Source organism: Trichoplusia ni, chromosome 3 (assembly GCF_003590095.1).
Source record: "Trichoplusia ni isolate ovarian cell line Hi5 chromosome 3, tn1, whole genome shotgun sequence".
NCBI classification, from domain to species: domain Eukaryota; kingdom Metazoa; phylum Arthropoda; class Insecta; order Lepidoptera; family Noctuidae; genus Trichoplusia; species Trichoplusia ni.
In genome coordinates this window covers 17,957,116-17,978,748 of record NC_039480.1, presented here as the reverse complement: position 1 = coordinate 17,978,748, position 21,633 = coordinate 17,957,116, and the positions used below count along the sequence as shown (strand labels likewise).

The window sequence follows — 21,633 nt, the reverse complement described above, 5'->3', positions numbered from 1 at the left end:
TTATAAACGCGATCAGAAGTATTTACGTCAGGCCTTACTTTTTTTTTGGGAAAATCCGTTTTCTTGTAAACTTTGTGTACATTTCTCTTTTTCACTCAGAATGGACAAGAAACCGTAAATTGCAGGTAATTTTAATATAATACTCAGAAGAGCTTTGAAACTATGAGAATATCAAACTTATTATCGAAGAAAGAAAAACACAGACCTGATTTTCATCTTAACTTTAATATTCGATATTAATTCGGCACTTATAATACTTAACTACATGATCTTACACTTAAATACCTTTAAAACTATATTTGTACTCTATCTAATTAAAGCCAGGTGTTATTTTCTCTTTCAACAAAGAGCCTGGCACGAGATCAAACTCATGATCTATTGACCGGGATACCAGTTTATATTAACCACTGAACCAATTGTAATGACACTAATCACAAGTTAATTTAGAACTCAATTGATTGGAAACAAATGACAATACTAATTGTTTAATCTTTCTGCATGAATTGACAATTTATTTTGTGGTAAATGCTAAATATATGAAAATGAGAATCAATTTTACTAAAAGTATCACAAATAATCGTTCTACACTATGGCAGCCTTATTTGGCACCACTGTAGCGTTTACTCATAGCCCATCCAATCCAAGGATTTTGCTTGAGTAAGTTAAATTAATATTGTTAAACAAAGTCTTTTATCTTTCGTTATTGGATTCAGAATTCTCCAAATTCTGTCCTTCGTCACTTAAAATACTATCTAAGATATTGTCCTCTTCACCTCTGGGTACGTTTTCGTTTGACTTGCCCAGCACTTCATTGATCATCTCATCATCATTTAAATCACCGTTCATTACAACATCACCGTTTTCTGTTCCTTCCTCTGCAGCAGGTTCTTGTTCCATTTCTAGGTTTCTTTCTTCAGCAGCCTCAGGTATGGGACTTAATAAATCGTTGGGTTCCTCCGCTTTTTCTTCGGGAGCGGATTCAACAGCGTCATTGACCACTTCGTCAGCTGTTTCACTGCTTTCTTTAATTTCTTCATCAGCATTTTCTTTTACTTCATCATCGACGCTTACATTACTTTCTTCTTTATTTTCTGGTTCTGTCGCTTCCTTCATTTCTTCTACATTTCTCTCGTCCTCTTGTTTACTTTCTTCTTCATTCAATGGTGCCATAGATTCGTCATCTGCTGGTTTTTCATCTTCATCCATGTTACGTACTGACCCATCATCAGTTATGTCACTCACTGCGTCGCCGTTTGCTAGTCGTTCCTGTCTGGCTTTCCTTGCCTTTTCTTTGACCTCCGTTAACGATGGAATACGCTTTTTGTTTTCTTTTTCCTGATCTGCGCTGAAATGGACTATTTCATCGGTGTATCGCAATACTGGGAGAGGTGGGTATTTGTCTCTGAAATCATGAGAAATTCAAATGATATCACAATGTAATGGTTTGACTGTTTCTGAAATGGGGGCAAGATTTCTGGACACAAGACGCTTATAGGGGGTTATTTAAGGGTAACATTTTTTTACATCAGGTTTAATACATATTATATTTAGAGATAGGTAATGCAAGACCAAGAGACACGAAACATGCTAAGTAATTGGGTGAAAATGAAAAACTGAACCTTTGCGTGGATTTTGTCAAATGATAGTTTTTATATATCAATCTTATATATCTGATTCAGCATCAGAGCCGGTTGTCTCGCTAGAACAAAAGATGGCATGATATGTTTGAGCAAAAACATCGTATGTTTGTTTGTGTGGACTTAATGCTAAATTTTTAGTTAATTTGATTCTCCATTATCGAGTCGACTATGAATACAAATAAAAACATGGTTGTGTTAAAGTATTTTTGCATTGCATATTTAAATTAAAAATAAATATTGGTTGAGTCGGTAAGCCTTAGTGCGACTGGATATATTTTGTAAATATGTTTTGTGATATTAATTAGCTATGTTAAGTATATTTTTTACCTTCGTGCTTCTTCATATTTGCTGGGCACCATGAAACAATTTGATTCTCTGTATATGAGTCGTCTCTTGCTGACCCACGGCCATTGTAGACTCCAGAAGTGGCTCTGGAATGTTACAAACAAAGAAAGTCTTAGTGATAATACTTAAGAACTCTTCAGCTTTACAGTACGAGGATAAATAGAGACAAATATAAAAAAAAACTCTTATTAAGGTCACAGATATTTCAAATCTGTAATATAGCCAAACGCTAAACTCAAATGACAATTTATTTAGGCCCACAATTTTGTTGTCCTGGATTTCCATTTTTCTCATAATTATTTTGTAACATGAGAATCATACAGAAACCCACGAAAGATCAATTTGAACGAAAAATTAAAGCAAGCAGAAAGACAAATAGACCGAAGTGTTAATTATAAAAACATATTTATTCACTAGAAGAATTTAATGAAAAGCAAATATCAAATGTTCAGCCGCAAATAAATAAAGCTTGATATGGAATGAAAGAATAAACGTAGTGCGACACGAGACAGATGTTACAAGGACACTAATACACTAATACACTAGACATAAGGTCTAGTTGGCCCTTGTCAGTGAGATTCGATAACGTTCCCATTCATAATGAATGTTTAATATTTACTTATACAATGGCTGGAAAATAAATTCGAGAAAGCAAAACTTATCCATACTGAGCTAGGCACTTATGATAATCCATATGGTTGAAATGCATCCATTTAAAATACTAAATGTATTTTCATTACTTGGAGTAAGTGTTTCTTTATTGATGTCGACGTCGCCTCTGTCTTGTGCCATGCTCTATTCGTTCTTTTACTGTATTAAGAGATACTAAATAATATCTTTATTTATTGAAGTTTTTTTTTGTCCGTCAGATATTTAATTATGAAGTTATATCAAGTAATTTATATTTATATCGTTATTATGTAAATGCCCGTCTAACGCCTCAAGCAATCAATTAATATCATCTTATTTTGTAAGTATTTAATAAACGTAGGAGAAAATAAATAGAAATTTGATATTTTATCAAAATGGGGAGTCTCAATATGACTTATCCAAGTCGTTTACTAAATATTATGTCTAGTAAAGTCCTTATTACTGAAAAACTGTGAAATTGTCATGCGTGTGTACGTAGACACACTTAACTTTAAAACAAATAAGAGTTTATTTTATATTGGAAGTAAATATAGACTCCAGTTTTCCCAAAAAACATATGTAAAACAAATAATATATCCTGCTTACAAAGTATATCATTTCATTCCATTAGATCAGATGAAGGGACATAAAATACCGTAAAAGGAAATAAAAAAAAACTTGTACGTACCACTCGTGCACAAACCCTCCTCTTTCTGGCCTTTTCTTCTTCCCTTCGTCTCTCCTCCTCACTGTCGTAACCATCCAACTGAATAAAGAAAACAAAACAAGCATTAAGAACTTCTTATAGATACTTATTACAAGGAATTTCTATTTATTTCCTCTCCATTTAGAATTATCCATACGGAAAATAGGTGTCATGCTGTCTTTGTCATTGCCAAGTAAAATGTAGAGAGAAATAAATATTATATACCTACGCCACTTAGCCAAGTGCCAGTCGTGCATATGGCTGTTCGATTGCCTTGTCATATATTTTGGTAAGAGCAATAAGTATTTTTAAAAGCTTTTCAGAAATGGACTGGTAATGATAAAATATTTTATAGAAGACGCGATTTAAAAACATACAAAGAGAATAACTGTATCTTCACACGCAACCTTTTATAACAAATAATGCCCTACGAGTATATTTTTTCTAACACATTCGTATGTAACCTCTGTGGATTTCACAACGACTTCAATTAGGTATCGGATACTAAGGCCGTGTTTCCATCAGAATTGTGCGTAGCAATAAAATGCTTTATCGATCTCGACTCGGTCAGCATAGCTCTGGTGGAAACGGCTCAGCTGAGCAACATTTTTGCATATTCTTAAAAAGCGCAGGATGTGTGCAAGGTATGAGAGAAGGGTATCTAGCGAGTTTTGCGACATACTGTTAGAGCAAGACCTATTTTCGCTTCGCTCATTTTCACAGCTCCACTACCATTTTCCTCGCACATCTTCACAGCCAAGATAGACATCTTTGCAGGATATTTTTCCCTCCCACATCTTTGGTGGAAACGCAGCCTTAAGCTACTTCGTGTGCGTAAAGCCTTAGCTATAAATTCTAGATAACGCGAACTATTTTAAAAGGGTGTCATACATTATACAATTAGCGCCTCATAATCCAATCGCTCAGACAATATAGCGTCGTATTGACGATTAGTTTATGCTCTGCGATATTTTATCTCTCTGCCAACTATACTAAGCAGGTAATACCAGATATTGCCAAGCGGAGACGTGGTATTAATAAATATCGATTTTATATTTACATCTTCCGTATACAAACTAGATAACTTAAATAGGTAGAAGATTTAAATTTAGGTAGAAGCCAACAAAAATGATATTAATTGTAAATTTGTTATTATTTTTTCTTCCTAAATGACTACCGGCCTTGAGGACTTAAGTTTCACCAAATTTTAAGTCACTTGTACAAAGCCATCCAGCCAGAGACGCAAGGACAGGCATTTGTGGATCACGCCAAGGCTTGTCCTACGTGGGAATCGAACCCGCGACGGTATCGGCTAAGTGATCTCAACCACTCGGCTATTAGATATTAATTTAACCATTACATTAATCATTCATAAAAAAAAGTATTTCCTTTAAGATCATTTCCTTGTCTATAAAAATTCCCCAGTCGCATTAACTACGGTATTTTATTTGATCTTAATTGTCGATTTGTCTTAACGTTTCACTTCGCATTGACAAATACAGCGTAACATTTAATTGAGTGTCGTTTGCCAATACGACAACCGATATAAATCTTAAGAAGTACTTGTAAACTTATTTTACGTAGGAGCTACTTACAATAGGATCTTCGTAGCAGTAGTAGGCATCCTCCTCATCATCAGGTCTAGAAGGAAAAAGAAATATATTAATCGATTTTGTTCGGTGAACATGACATGTGTTTGTTTACACTTTACGTGAATTTTAGTCAGAAGATGTTGCCGTCATCACAGACAATCATTCATCATTAAGAAAACTTGGGTTATGTCGTTAGTATTAAAAGTTTGACTTTAACTGTTCATTTTTCAATAAAAATGAATACAATAATTTTTTAACGAAACTTAGAGTTTGGTTACATTTTTTCTCGTATACTAATAGCAGTTTACAAAGTCAACACTTGGCAACTTTTTTTGGAATACCTAAGCATGCAATTCCCCGTTTAATGTCGAAAATTGTTTTCTCGCTGCTCTAACATCAAACATTAACTACAGATCTTTGGAGTAGAATATTAATAAGTTATTAACATAAACATTCTAACAGGCTGGCACTTAAGCGTTGGATCAAGAGCGCTCGATTACATTTACAAACTACTGGAAAATTGGGCAGATGTGGGCGAAACACCGCGTTGTACAGGGGATGGTGTCTGCCATATCTTGTATAGGAACAGCATTTATTATACTAAGTAGAATGTTACTAGTAATCTGGCTTCTCCTTGAATCGGTAAAGGAAAATAACAACTATCGAAGTAAATTTGATGTAACTGTACGGATAGCCGAATTTTAAAGGTTAAAAAGCTAAATGCACTGTTCCCATCTCGGGTTTCGGTCCCCGCGTAGGGCATGAATTTGTATATTCCTGACTTGAAGTTTTGTGACACCCCAAAGATATTAATAAAATCCTTAGGGCGGGATATTTTGTTATTGCGCATTTTTTTTTGTTGCGCACTCTTGTTGTAACAATAGCAACAAACCTGATATCAGGACTCATTGAGCCTACAGGGAGTTGGAGGTTGTTGTAATTGCAGAAACAAAGTGGGCACGTCTTGGCGTAGGTGGCATCTCCCTTCCCAGCTACTATAGTCTTATTTTAAAAAGTAGTGGTAGGTCGATAAGGCTCAACGTAAATGTCTTTATAAAATGACTTTTAATTTTAAAGTAATACTCACGATGTGACGGATAGCTTGAGGTGTATCCCTGACTCTATGATGATGTCGTGCGCCTGCTGGATGGTCAGGGTTGAGGTGTCCACGTCGTTGATCCTCAGGAGTTTGTCTCCCGCCCTGATACCAGCTTTCTCAGCGCGACTGTCGGGTTTTACCTACACCGGGGAAAATGGTTTATGTAGTCACACCACTTACAAGTAATATAATATAGGGTTTAGGTCATTTTGACACCACTTTTCGCTAAAATTGTGTCCCTATACACATCCCTGCAAATTTTCTTCTAAGTGCGCCCTAAACTACAGACTACTTATGGTAAACGTCTTCCATTTGTCATAAAATAGAGATCTTTAGTAATAGTCAAGTTTATAGTTAAGCTTAATGGCAATAAATGGATCCGGACTACTTAAATTACCTACCCTTCGAAATCCAACGTTATGTCATCGTAAAAGACTTGACATTTCAAAACTCTTATAGAACTGTACAGTATCACTTACATAGGTAACTCTCAAAGGGGTCTTGTAGTACACTCCACCAGCCAGGTCGAACCCCCAGATGGAGTCCTCGAAGCTGACCCTCTCGTGGATGCCCTCGTTGCGGGACTCCCAGGAGGGCTTGTTGAGCTCGCCGGCCAGCAGCGCAGCCTCCTCCGCCTTCAGCTTAGTGTGGCGCATCGAGATCGCCATGTCTGGTGGCATTACCCTGGCGAGTAGAAATATGTAGGTTATTAATTCATATCTGCAATAAAGGAGTAAAACAATAAATGTTCAATATAATTGAGTAAAGCACAGCAATAGTGGATAGATCGTTAGCGATTCAAAATGGTCTTATGAGACGTAAAAATTACGACTCTTAAGATTGTTATATATTTTCACATACACATGACATACTTTGAAACCGCTCCTGTATTTCTTTTTAATAATAACCACAAACGTCACTTAGTTAAAATTGAGTCAGTTACTAACGTCTCTATGCAAAATCTAGTTAGTGATACAGCTGTTATATACGGCAAAATAAAATAATCAATCGACCCAAAAGATGCGTTGTTAGTAATTCTGCAACATGTAAATTCATGCAATTGCCGGCAAAGACACTTATCTTTCTACCATGCAATAAACTCCAACTCATGTATAAGTAATAAGGTTTAAAATCTTAACACACATAAACCGCATTTCCCTTCAATTTGAAAGGTCACTGACTCGATACCATCTACTTATAATAAATTAGTTTCTCAAGTCATTACTGAAGATCGGACGATCAACACAAATTGCTATTTGATATCCCACGCTAAGATAACTTTGATGAATGTCCTTTAACGTGATTTGATACAATATACTTGATACAAATGTATTATGGAACAAATCTCTAAAACGAAAGACATGTTTTTAAATTACTTGTTCAAACAGCATTGTTTTTGTTGAATCGGATTACGTCACATAATCGTAAAGCGTTTATTCTTCAAAAAACTTGATTTTGCCTGTGAGTTTGCCTATATAAATAGTCCACTGTTGGGGTGCCGACTCACTGTGGGCTTGGGATTTCAGATTTCAACTTCGGGAAAGAAGGATAACTATGTTCTGGAGTGGCTTCGCCATTTATAAGTTGCGTTTTATTCTTATTAAAAAAAATACAGTAACTTTGCAAAAGTTGCTTGCGTTGACGATCCAGCACCTTGTTCATTCAAATCTATATGTTCCATTCGGATTTTTATATCGCTGCGAATAGTACACCAAATTCGTGCTGTCGATCCAGAATGTTGTAACATACTATTGTTTTTTTTCAAAATCTTCGAGACATTTGAGCGTAAACGTTAAATAAACTTTTATCTTTTACAACTTATAACTTTCTGACTGAACATTATTTCATCTTTAACTAATCTTAAAAGCAAGTTACAAAAGATTGTCTCATAAAAAGTTGATACAATTTCAGTATTAACATGAATGACAGAGCAACCTTCATTTTCCACAATGCTGAAATTTGCTAAAATACATTTTTATTCAGTCCCAGTAACTATTCTTATCAGGACACGTAAACTCGAGCCCATCTGCTTAGTATTCAATAAGTGTCTTAAGATTTCGCTTCAGTTCTTATTTTTTATTGAAATCTTATAGAATGAAGTAATTTTTCAAAGAAAATTTTCTCGCTATTTTGTTGCCTGCTTTAAATTATTATGATGAAGAAGTATATTGGTGAATTAAAATGTATTTTATGTGAAACATGAATAATCTTTTAGATTTCAGGGCGAGTAGATTACAATGCCCGAATATTGATGATTTATTACCTGTATCTGAAAATATTAACCCTAAATGAAGTAATTTCTCTTCGAGCTTATTGCATTGTAATTTTTGTTTTTTTTTTTTGGTAAAGCAATCACAGTCGTTTCCAGTACATTTTTGATAATAAATTCACTTGAATAGCCTTGTGGCTACGACGAGTACTAAAATCAAAAATATTTTCAATTTCAAATCCACCCGTACAAGAAACAAGAAAAACAAAAAGATTTGCTGCTCCTCACATTAATTTATAAATTAATTTCTACCATACAATTACCAAAACAATAAATTTTATAGCAAATTTCCTACACATGCGAAATATTCGACAAGGTCACCTGCACGAACCCTGATAAGCGGGTTTTCAGAAAAATATAAGTTTTCCGGAAGGGAGAGTGAGTGAACACCTCAAGGCTGTTGCTGACGTACGTATGTGTCGGGACGTTAAATTTATTGCTGACATTAATATGGAATTAGTCATTGGTATAGGCCAGAGGTAATTACTAAGCCGTGACATGGTGGTCTAATTATTAAACGAAAGGATTTGTGTGTCAAGATAATAGGTTCTAACTCCGTGGGTTCCAAACCTATGTAGTTATTGCCAAAGTGATGTCGTTTTAAAAAAAACAAATTGCAATTAAATCAAGCACAAAAGTGGTTTCCTTTTTTTCGATCTGTTTGTAAGGAAAAACTTTTTTGAAGAACTAAAATTCATTAAAAAAGATTACTAGACTACACTGATAGCTTGATGGACAGGTGGAGGCTGTGTCAACAGTATTAATCTTTCGACTTGATCCGGATCTGAACCGATATCCAAGTCAAATTCCGAGAAGTATTTTCAGACTGAAAATAATCTGTTGAAACTCTCAGCCATCGGGATTTACTTGAAATATTTATCTAGCTAGACGTTCAATTTAGTCTAAAAATCCTAGGTTAAACGCATTTGGGATCAATCAAAATACAACTCTTCGGGATAGGAAATATTTCAAAAAGAATTTGGTCGTTGCGTGGCAAAGTAACCCAATTCAAAACACACATGTCTATTAGTCAACTGAATATCTTTGCAAGGCAAAACCTTCTACGGATATTTATATTAAGCGTAAGGGCTCGTTATTTCTGATACATCTATTTAGATAAGTCATGCTCCCGATATACCTACAGCTTGTTAGCAGTGCCAATGCACTTTTAACATAGCTTGGAGACTTGCCCAACGAAAAAGGAAGATCCGATGACAAATTATCACATGCTTTACTGACAGCCCTGTTTGGTACAAAGCCTAATAAAATATGCTTCGTCGACACCCGGTAAATAAACAAATCAATGAATGTAAATAATATACAATAAGAGATTTGTTATAGCTTAAGAAACACTTTATGTAAATGCAAGGGGTAGTAAATGCCTTTGCCTGTGAAGAAACAGTGTTTTGAGTAGTTTACCCTTCAGAGCCCAGTACAGCTTTCAACGTTAAAAAAAGTGAAGATGTTAAAAATGTCTGCGTAAACATAAAATAGTACCCGGTTAGAGACAAAGTTAAGTTCCACAATATAAAACCATTATTAACTAATTTTAATAAGAAGAAATTCAAGAGAACTAAGAACTTTGTCTTCCCAGCTTGAACTGTCGCAAAGTAAAGAAGAATCACGGAAGTCAACAAGCATAATAATTAATAAAAAATGACAAAATCAACCACTTTTCCCATCACGGGTCTGCTGGTTACTGATTCCATATGAAATAAGCTCCCTTACATCCTTTCTTGTTATAATTTACATTCTCAACTATAAACTTAAATAAAAACGTATAGCTCAAATAAAATTAAAAAGAGATGCAAGACTTAAAAACTATTCTCTAATCATAGTGACCATTCACAAGAAATCTTTAATCACCCATTATGAATCGAGATCACAACTGCAGACGCCAAGTGCCAATGTCAAATGATGGGCCATTCTATATTTTGACAGGTGTCTGATTTAAATGAAAGAGCATTAACTAGGGCCATTCAATCAAAATCAAAGGTATTCGTCTAATGTGACGTGACGTTGTGCTAAATACTAATTCGTGTTGCAATTGCTAAAGATCAAAGAAACACGTGAAATTGAAGATCTAATTTAGTCGTCAGCTATCGTGAATGAGTATGACTGTGAATGGAGATGGAATGCCGATGCTGAGGTGGATGGAGTTTGTTAATGATGTTCTAAGAATAAATGGTAATGGGTATAGAGAAAATGATCGGGAATCTGCGAGGAAACTCGTGAAAGAAAAATGTGTATTAATATAAGACTTAGACACAACTAATTTCAGTTCCACTTGTTGGTCATAAAAGTGAAAACTTACATATATGTGTATTAATAGGTGGAAACTAACTGACCAATATCACAAATCTACATGCATCGGCACTACGCTTAAAACCTCTTTTTATTGCATTATGAATTAATGTTCATTTCAGGATTCGTCTAATTATAGGGGTTACTTTATTGCATGTGTACTAACTGCCCGCTTCTTAGGTAAGAGGGATATCATTAGGTTATTAAAGGACATCGAGAAAATTCGTATTTAAAATATCTGTTTATTTTTTCCTTTTAGTCCCAGTCAGACTTCTAAAGTAAATTGAACTTAAAAAGCAAAGTTATTTTGCAAAGGCCCAAATGTACCTTGAAGCAACCCCATCGCGTTGTCAAGGTAATCGATAGTTATGGCACTTGATGTACTTCAAACAAGTTTATTTATTTGTAGTACGAGCTAGTCAGTTATTCGCCTTAAAACGGAATTCTATCCTAAATTTTAAAATCCATGTCCCTGTCATAGCTGCAGAAAGTTCTGGAAATTAGTAATCATAAATAATAAGCAATCGCTTTATGCTAGTTTTCTTAAATCCAACTTTCCAAAATTATTTATAGAGTAAAGTAATTGTTTAACGTCTCCATCTCCTCAATGGAATCAGTATTAGAAAATAGTCCAAGTTAATATTGGTGACACTATCTCATATTGTATTTACTATTTTCTATATGTATTTACTGAACAAGTCACAACTTAAAATGTTCGTTACCTAATAACTTGTACCATGTACATACATAATGTTGAAAAACGTACAAATTGAAATCACCAAATCTAATATCATTCATTCCCCTAAGTTGCATTTAAAAGGACCTACCTGAGAATATTTGAAATTGATAGATTAGATAAGTTCAAGTAATTCTTCGAAACTTAAAAAAAAAGTTACCAACAATATCAAACACACACAAACAACACAACAAAACATAAAAACCGCTCGTATTTACAAAGTTTCCCACGATCAACTTCACCGACCACTGATCACCAGTGACCACCCAATCACTGATCACAAATGATCACACACATTCACATCACACCGGCTCACCTCTGCTCGAAGCTGATTCACTCAATACAAAGAGCACAATACGACTGGCCAATTAATATTGATTTAATGCACGTGGGTGGTATTCGACAGCCTATAGTCACTGATCAACAGGCCGGGCGGGTGACACTGTGTGTTAAACTGCAGTTTAAATCCTCGTTTATTGGTAGGTTGACAGGTAGTCTTTTGACGTGTATTTCGGTGTATATTTGCTATGTCAGTATTTTTTCTGGATGTTATTGATCATTTTACATGATTTTAAAAACATTCTTAGGTTGTGAGAGTGGTTCTGTGTCTTTTTGAATACCTTTTTCATAATGACTTTTGAGAAAAAGTCATAATTAGTTAAGTAGTCTTCTTAGTTTCAGACCCAACCGGAGTCCATGTTCATAAGCCGCAAAATCAGCTCATAATTTCTGCTATACAATTTGGTGTAAATATGGATAGAGCGAACACTAAAAAACAAATATGAGATTTGGAAAGAATGACCCTGGATTAAAGAAAACTATTTCTCTTGTGTAAAGGAATATCAGGTAATCAGATCGGATGTCTAAAAAGCTAAGAGTTTTAATAGTTATAAAAATAATTGTATTTGTACCTTTATTTAATAATTTCTAATAATGCAATGCAGTCGTGAACTTGATACCATAACCACAATTCCACTTGCTACATAATTATCACCCACCTTAACAACAGTTTAACTTAAAATCTCAGTTTAAGAGACCGTGTAACTCACCTTGTTGTTATGAATGAATTCTACTACGAAACGACGATCAAGGCAGAGCATAAATAAATCAGTCGTGGCAATAGACTTAATCTTCTGATAGAAGGGTGACGGGCCATATTGATGGTCACGTAAATAAACGTCACTGCCTTCTGAATAACACTAATGAAAGGGCAGAAAGTAGGAAAAAACACAAATGATCAATCCGTTAGAAATAAACTTGAGTTTCCTTTTTCCTGACAGAAGATACCTTATCCTAGCTTTAAGACAGTCTATGGTTAAACATTAATTAGTTAAAAGTTTTAAGTAGGACGGATGTAATAAAAAGCATTTGTCCCCATCATACATCCTACTCATAACCCTAATCCTGACTATCCAAGCATAAAGCATGTTACATTATCTTAATTCATGTTTAACATTTATTCCGTTAACAATTTATCATTGTCTTCTAAAATGTACCCAACTATTCAAATATACGTAACCCAGAAACGTCTAAATAAGCATATCATAAACGAAATTTAAACAAGAACAATACATACTTAAAACAATGGCACTTATAATAGAATTCGAATAGACAATTATTTTGGTAAATTAATTTGTCAGACGCACAACGGGGGCGTTCACCCTACTGTGTTGTACGGTGTCGCAATCGGTCTCCGAGCCAAGTGTATCTACTTTTACCCCTCTGTCACGTGGATACATTTCATATATTTCCATCTCACTCCCACTTAACTTTGTATAAAAGGATTTTCATCAAGCGATGACTAAGTAAATAATATTAATAGGTTTGTCTGTCCATTAAAAATATATTGACGTGTGTCGCACCTGTGATTCCAATACCTTGTTTACTCATATCTGTATGTCTTCATACATACATACTTAATTAAGTACATACATACATAGGTAATCAATTGTTTTCAGGAAAACGTCGCATGTATGAATGAGTTTTTACGAGGGAGTCTTTCGGTCTTGCCCACCGATTTCAGTCAAAATGTATCTTGTTATGAAAAAGTGCAGCGTATGTATTGATTCATATGTATCAAAGTACGTTTCTACCGTAATTTCACATGTTGTATATTGATTCCGTAGCCACTCCAAGTCAATTTTATTAAAAAAAAAACAAAAAAAAAATACGTTTTCAAACTAAAGCAAAATATTATAATATATGTAGATATGACCTATATTACGAAAAAATACTTTATAGTACCATTTAGCAATTTACTCTACAATGGCAGTACTTTGGCTTAACCTACAGAAATAAATTATGTCTATAGCTATGGCGCTTATGTCATTGCAACATATTCAAAGAGAGAATTAAGAAACATTTTAATTCTTTGCGTATATTCTTGCAAATACTTGATAATATTTTTATTTCATCTATTTGAAATGAAACTTCTTAAACGGATTTTATCGCGGTTTAATTTTAATTTTAGTTTTTAAATACCGACGTTCGTTTGTTTCTTAAAAAAAAACTTTTTCAAAACATAATTGTTTAGTGAAACATAAGCTCCTGTGTTCCGATACATTTTTCTCCAGTAATAGCTCGTTATCACAGAGTTTGTACAAATTGGGGTTATTTTTGGAAATCAACAAGTATTCTAAGAAAAGCGACTGATGGAATCTACGAGTATATTGAGCCGCACAAAAGATTCGGTGAAGGAATACAATATAATGAACAATTCGGAAGGAATCCCGCAAACGCGAGTTTGATTAAAAGCCATTTTACCACTCTCAGGTACCAAGTCAGCCACATCAGTGATTTACGGTCCCTTTTAAATTTGAGAACAGGTCGTAAACCAACCATGCTTTAAGACGAAGAGGAACATGTATCTTTGCAAAAATCCTGCTTTTTTAGGGCTTTGTATTCAAATCGTGAAACGGAATCGTATTACTAAGGCTCTTTTGTCAATCGTCTGTCCCTCCGTTCATGACCAGGCTGACTCTCATGAAGCGGGACAGTTAGAGACTTATTTTTTTTACGAGCGAGATAGCGAGATCAAGAGCGACGGAGAGCGGTAGCTTCAATAGGAGACTGACCGACTGATAGTGGGCCCCTAAAATTATATACAGAATTAAAGAAACACACTTTTTAAATTAAATAAAATCTTTTTTCCTTAACACCCGAACATCCTATCTAACTCAATTCACAAAAGCAACAATAAGTAAATGATGAATAATAATTCCCATTTCTATTCTAAGTTGAGATATGATTAATAAATTATATAAGTGGGCGTCTTCGCCTCGTACCAAGATGGCGTTGAGAAGTCTTTATTTATAGAAAGTATCAGTACAAAAGTATACCTACATATGTACAGTGAATAAAGTCTATCAATCTTCCTAATGTATTCTGGGTATTCGATGCACGATTCATTCATTCGAACGTGTCACAACGTTCATCATGAGGATTTAAACATATTCTTGTCAAATAATATAAATAACACAATCGGAGTAACAATATGATTCAAAAGTAAAATCTGTAGAAGCTTAGCAATCAATCGTGTTTATGGACAGACCAATACTCGTATAAATCTGAGTAGTTTTCATTTTTATATCTTGTTCTATATAAATTACGTGTTTTCGTTCAATCAAATTCACCCAATTTCAATCAAATTTGCTGCACACTGTGTGCAGCTCAGTCCAACTTAAAAGACGGGTTAGCTTTCATCTCAATATAGTTATAACACTTCTTTCCTTCCTCGTACATTTCTTTATTCCTCCAGTTAGTCCCTATCCTTCTAGCCTAATCTATCATTCTACCTACGACGCACACAATGTCGCGGACTACAGCAGGTGGATAAATATTCGTTAATCGATGATATAATTTTTGGTAGAGGCTGATGGCTAGATGATGAAATTTAAATTGTACAGAATATAGTTTACACTAATGTCTGTCACTTTCTGGCGTAGGACGGACATGTCCGACTCTTGCCGACTAAAAAATTCCTGTCAAATTTTGTTTTTCTTTAGCCTATCTGTACGGAAAACTTTGGGTCGCGAGTCAGACTCGCACTTGGCGGTTTTTACATAATAAGCCTCCTTTTCAATAGAAAATTCTATTGTCACAAAACTTTTTGTGCAGAAAATGTGTTAACAAAAAAGATCACATTAATATTACGAAGCAGCAAATCTAGGAAAAAAACTCGCATTAATATAATAAAAGTACCAATTTCAGGTAAGCAATGGGTGGAACTAAATTTTTTTTCGTCAATTGTTTTTCTTTGTCCTATAATAAACAGGACACTCGCGCTAGTAGAACTCGCACTCGACCACTTTTGTTTTTAATTCCCTTTACAGGTTCAATAAAAACTTTCACAAAATATTTATTAAACTCATAACTTCTGTTCTTCTGCGGCTCATGAGAGACACAAGGGGAAGAAGAGTGGGGAGGCCTTTGCCCAGCAGTGGGACATTCCAGGCTAGTAATAATAATAACTTCTGTAAAAACTACTTAACAAACTGTAAACAAAACCTTCCTTCGTACTCTTTATTACTGGCAGCAAATCGCCCACGTGCACCGCAACACGCTCACCCAAGCTTAACCGTGAAAGCCTCTGTGATACGTCACGGAGTAAAGGAGGCTTTAACGGTAAGCTGTGACGTCACCCGTTGAATTATAAAGTAGACATTATGATACAAAGGTTAAATAGCTACATGTAACGGTTCATTATTCAAATAATACTTGTTATTTTTTCAGACTATTCTCATTAAAGTTCAATGTAATTTCTATAATTGTTCGTAATAATGGTCTTTAAATTATAGAATCAAATCGAAAGAATAAAAATCTAATCACTTCAAAATCAATATTAGTAAAACGATACAAAACTTGACTAGAACTAAAATATAACGCTGAATAAACACCGTTCCCCTAACAACTTTTAAACAAATGTTCATAAAATGTATTCGTACACACCGTTACTCATTCCCCCGTTTTTCCCGTCGCTCAACACGGATTCATTTGTTTTTAATCTTTCCTATCATCCAACTACATCATTACATTGTAAACATTAAATTAATATAAATATTTAAGCATAACATTGTCCCCTCGAGTGACACAGACTGCTCAGGTCAGCTGTGAATAATAAACAGGCAATGCACTTTACTCGCCGACAAGTTGACAGCCGCCGGCCGCTTTAATCTGTAGCCAATTAATTAACTTAAAAGGATAACTGCCTGGTTCATATTGTTTATACACGGTTCCATATCTGAATTTTTAAGTTTTCAACTTAACAATAAATAAAAAATATATAAAATCCTTGTGTTTTCACAAACATTCAAGACACCCGGACTATGAACTAGCGTTCGTGGGTCACACAAAAGCTTGTCCTACGCGAGGATCGAACCCGCGACTCGACGTCAACAATGGGTGTTTTGCTTAAACCTTCAAAAATTATGGCTTTTTAAGTTAAGGACTTTACCCAGCAGTGGAATCTAAAACAGGTTATATTTCAAGAAAGTGTATGACAGTATAAGTATTATATAAATTATCAATTAAATACTTTACATATGCCTTAGAATATGATACCAGCAAGTAAAGTCGCCCGCATAATATGTATAAACAAGACTTAACTGCAACAAAGTATCGGAAACTATGAATCAAACCGCTTACTTACTTAAGAGTAATTAAACAACATTATAATCCCAATAAAAATGTTTTAAAACAAATTAGCGTCCACAAATCACTGTGATAGCAAAGAGACAGCCGTCAAGTCTCTGTCACACAAGTATGTCGGCGTATCCGCATTGCGATGTCACTTCAAGCGCTTAGACCAGAAATAAACGCCAGCGCGGATAATAATGATGCTTCGTGAGGGAGGGGCAGTTGGCATTCAGCTGATCTGAACATCAATTTTCCTATCAAACTATCTTTCCGGGAGGTTTTTCTGATAATACGTAAGACCATGGCATTGTAACCTTAATGACGAAATGAAAATATAGACTTTCAAGTACTGTGAACCTATTGGGTATTAAGTTAACTTGCAAAATGATGGCTGCGATATATTCGAAAACATGATATTTTACCCTACACACATAGAAACATTACTGCGTTTTGTATCACCGTCGGAATCATTAACCCAAGTTGGATGTGTTTGGTGATGCAAAGATAGATAGATAGAATATTCTTTATTGCACACCACATAAGTACCTACAGGATAAAAAAGTCCTATTTTAAAATATTTAAATAAAAACAAGACACGCACCGAAGGGTTTAATCTCTAACAAACATTCAAATCACACACATGCAGAAAAACCCAAACACAAACGTTTGTGGTTCACAATTTTTTGTCAGAAACGTACATTTGAACTCGCAGTACACAGTAATTGGCGTGGTAGCTTGTATCTGTATTTTTGTTCATTCACATCTTGGGGCCTACCATCACCTCCTTTCTGCATAAATGTACTGCTCCCTCTCGCCAAATGATATTTCAAAACTCTTTAACGTCAATAGGAAACCTTTAAATGTACGGAGATGAGATTTCATTTTGACTGATTCACTTGACTTCAACCTGTCATCTCCATGTATTTAAGAGTTTTTCAATGCAGTCGACGTTTGTAGAAATATCACTTGGTTATATTGGCTGTTGCCATATATTTTTTAAAACGGGAGTCGTTTAAGCAGTCGCAGTAAGGAATTTTAATCCTTGTGTCGCGGGGGTTTTACAAACATTCAAATCACAAATGTACAATGACACCCAAGCAAGACTCAAAACAAGCATTCGTGGAACTCACAAGTGCTTGTCCCACGCGGGGATCTAACCCGCGACACGTCGCGCACATGTAATCGAAAGTCTATATGAAAGTGAGTGAGATAATACGTCACACTGGATACATATCGACATCTCCTTCCAACGAGTTCCACGGACCAGCTTATAAGCTCGTGGTATACCCCCTATTATCATTCCTCGATCACGAGTATACAATTCCATTGTTTATCAATTGTTTTTGTTGAGCGTTTTTTTACAGATTTTTCAAGCGTTGATTGGACGTGCAAAGCTGCGTGTGCTTTTATTTCTAACAGGCATTGTTTTTTACCAAACTATGGAATAACTAATTTTAGTTAGAAAGTTACGTTAGAAATAACCGCAGGCAATTTGATCAGTATAAGGAGCTCGTGGCTAAGCTATAACCGCATAAGTGATTCGATCACAGGTTAAGCTATGCCTGACGCGGTTGGTCCGTAGATGGGTGACCATCTTTGTCATAACGAGTTCCTCCGTGTTTTGGAAGGCACGTTAAATTGTCGGTCCCGGCTGTTATTCCTACATCTTTGACAGTCGTTACAGGTAGTCAGAAACTTGAAAAGTCTGACAACCAGTCTAACCAAGGGGTATCGTGTTGCCCAGGTAACTGGGTTGAGGAGGTCAGATAGGCAGTCGCTCCTTGTAAAACACTGGTGAAACCGGTTAGACTGGTAGCCGACCCCAACATAGTTGGGAAAAGGCTAGGCCGATGATGAAGTCTAGGCAACTTTAAACTATTCACTATATGAATAAAGGAGGCCTGAATTATACTATTACTAGTTCGAGAAATAATTAATAAAAGTAGAGACAACTAAATTTAACAATAAATCAACGCCACTACCTAAACTTACAATTATAAAACTTATTTTTATTCTTAAAAGCCTAGAGGGAAGATATTTCTCTTCCCTCTAGGCTTTTAAGAATTCCCTTTATTCAATTTTAAGAAAATGTTAAAGAATTCCAAAAAGTCTTAAATTAATTGATTTACTTTACGTCATGATCCCGACAAGTTTACATCAAACAGTAAAATACAGCCTCCAGTAGTAAAATACAATACTGTCGCTCTACTTAATGAATTTAATTTGTTTTAACCGAAACGTAATTTCTGATTCGCGGGGAAATTGATTTTATTAAGATTTTGCGTTCCTCTAATTTGATTTGACAGAGTTAAAGTATACCTCGGTATTGAATTAAGACTTCAATTTGTTAATTGGCTTTGAATTTATGTAAATTTCAATACACACGACTGAACTTGAAATAACTGTTCAACTCGAAAAACTGAAGGTACCGCACAAGTTTACTTGAGTCACAAAGTTGAGAGTAGGTATATTTTGAAACATACAGTAAGCAAGTGTTTCGTTTAAATCAAAAGAGAGACTGAAAATACAGGATCGAGAGCTGTACTAGCAACCCTGTGGCCGCCTCAGCTCTTGATTAAGGACTCCTTTTGAAGAAACTAGTCGGGCAAACAAGATAATACGCGTGAGCTAAAAGTTTCTTGAAGTTGTATAATTTTTGGCATATTTATAAATACAACTTCTGAACTAAGGAATTTAATTCTTGTGTCGCGGGGGGTTTCACATACATTCCAATCAAAGACGCGCAGCCTCAGGACAAGAGTTCGTGGAAAGTAATAAATGAATCTTCTTTACCTATTTGTATTTTTATTAACTCAAAAATTATTCAAATTAGGGAATGTGAGCTTACCATAAACTTTTGATTACTTCTAAAGTACTTTTTTATATAAAATTAGTGGTCATCGTTATCGTAATTGGAAAATAACTATTCATTTAAAAACATTATAAAGAGGGACTTAAATAATCACGGATACCACGTTCAATATTTTTCAACAACTTCTTCTATTGCCTAATCATCAAAACTTTCAAATAAATACGTCCCGTTCCGAATGAACCTGTCAAATGTAACCTAGAACCTCTCATGCGTGGTCTTTTACAGGGAGATGAAACCATAACTGGCCATCCAAAAAGCTGATAACTTATTCCTTAGGTAGAAACTTTATTCGAACCATCATCTGCCCATTGAACAATGAAAAGTCTATCTATCGAATAAACGTTATCTGATTTTCTTTCTAAGGATTAAAAACTCGGCCCTAAGTCTAATAGGTCTCGGGATTAGATTCAATGTTCTTTACATTTAAAAGCTTTTTCAAAAGTGCGATGTTCTCATGGTCTTTAGCAAACTTTTAAAACTTGCCCAGAAAGCAGTTTTCATTTTTATCTCTTAATTATTAAACAATCACATAGTACTGAAAGTTTTAAGTCTGCACTAAGAGCAATAGCGATGATTTCATTGGTTTTTTTAATTCTCTTATTTTTAATACCGATTAATGTATATTGGATAAGAATACCTATTTTATTAAGCCCAATAGATCGCTGATCTGACAGTTCAGATCGTGATGCCGATCTGACGTGTCAGATTTTATGGCACATTTTGGAAGATATCTCTCTATTGTCTAAGAATCTTTTGTTCAGCAACTAATCAAAGTCAGTAGCATCGATATCGATTCAAATCTAGACTATTAACAGTCACACCACCGCTAATGGAGAACTATAAAAGTTATGGAAAAAACGCTGTAGGCTGGAAAAAACATCCTAAAAAGAAAAGAAAAGAAAGAAAAAGTCATGTTTTACTAAAAAGAAAATGTACAAATCTTGCCTTCAGCAAATTTCCCTTCACAACTTTGTTGAAGCCAATTCGTAGCCAAACCATTCAAACGCCTACACACTGGACGCTTTTCATTAAACTAATTTAATATTCGAGATATTAAGTTATCGTTACTTTCATTCATCAGCTAATTATGGATAAACTTATTCAATTAGTGCTGATTAATTTACTATTAATCTTTAGAATGGGATGCGTTTCGTTTGGCAGTTGTTCCTTGTGATTGACGCGTGGCGGAGAGCCAGCGCTGCCACTCGCTGGCATCTTGTGACCGACACAGGTAAACAGTATGATTCAATCACACTTTTACGTGGTGATCAGGAAATAGCGAAATGGTTGTGCGTATGAATGTTCTCAGGACTTGCCTGAATTTATTCGGTTGCGATATTATAATTCCAGACTATGAATGTGCCTCTGCTGGGCACCGGTCTTTGTGGTCGCTCATTATGATTTTTTCACCCTCTTTTTGAGAGAAAATTTTCTAAATTTCCATGAATAAAGAATTAAGTGTATTACCACACGTTTATTTTCCAAGTTGAATAGGAAGTATTATGCACACTTTCTCTACATTTTCAGTTTTATAAAAACATTGCTTGTTTTCAGTCTGTTATTAATTTTTGCGAGGTTGATATTAGCTCATGGTACATCAGTTGGGGAAGGTTATTACTTCGTACCAAGATTTCTTTGAAATGTCTTTCCTGTTTGAATGGAGCCATTAATTAAGCGGTGAAATTAACTCGTTTACAACCACTTAATCTTTTAGTGTTCGTTTGTCATTAGATACTCCGATCGGAAATTCAGGCCTTGCGATCTTACCTTGGAAAGCGGTCAGTTATAATAATTGTTGCTTAGTCT

General features: G+C 35.0%; 1 protein-coding gene across 3 annotated transcripts; it reads right to left on the bottom strand.

Annotated features, from left to right (window-relative positions):
* Positions 1–206: 206 nt before the first annotated feature.
* Positions 207–11,714, bottom strand: LOC113492229 (vicilin-like seed storage protein At2g18540). 3 transcript variants are annotated; one of them, XM_026869605.1, is made up of 7 exons: positions 11,638–11,714; positions 6,492–6,696; positions 6,001–6,152; positions 4,917–4,962; positions 3,304–3,381; positions 1,968–2,071; positions 207–1,402 (listed from the first exon to the last, which is right to left on the bottom strand). In XM_026869605.1, the coding sequence occupies exons 2-7, from the start codon at positions 6,690–6,692 to the stop codon at positions 691–693; spliced, it is 1,293 nt and encodes a 430-aa protein (XP_026725406.1). In that variant the 5' UTR covers positions 6,693–6,696; positions 11,638–11,714; the 3' UTR covers positions 207–690. The 3 variants fall into 3 exon arrangements, with proteins under 3 accessions (XP_026725406.1, XP_026725405.1, XP_026725407.1); XM_026869604.1 differs by lacking the exon at positions 11,638–11,714 and adding an exon at positions 11,540–11,620; XM_026869606.1 differs by lacking the exon at positions 11,638–11,714 and adding an exon at positions 11,413–11,497.
* Positions 11,715–21,633: the final 9,919 nt, after the last annotated feature.

Bases quoted from the DNA above. Each gene is read 5' to 3' on its own strand.
- LOC113492229 (XM_026869605.1), bottom strand. From the start codon at position 6,692: ATGCCACCAGACATGGCGATCTCGATGCGCCACACTAAGCTGAAGGCG. The intron at 4,963-6,000 runs GTGAGTATTACT...TTTTCCTTCTAG, and splicing joins CTCAAGCTATCCGTCACATC to ACCTGATGATGAGGAGGATG. The intron at 2,072-3,303 runs GTACGTACAAGT...GTAACATTCCAG, and splicing joins GGAGGGTTTGTGCACGAGTG to AGCCACTTCTGGAGTCTACA.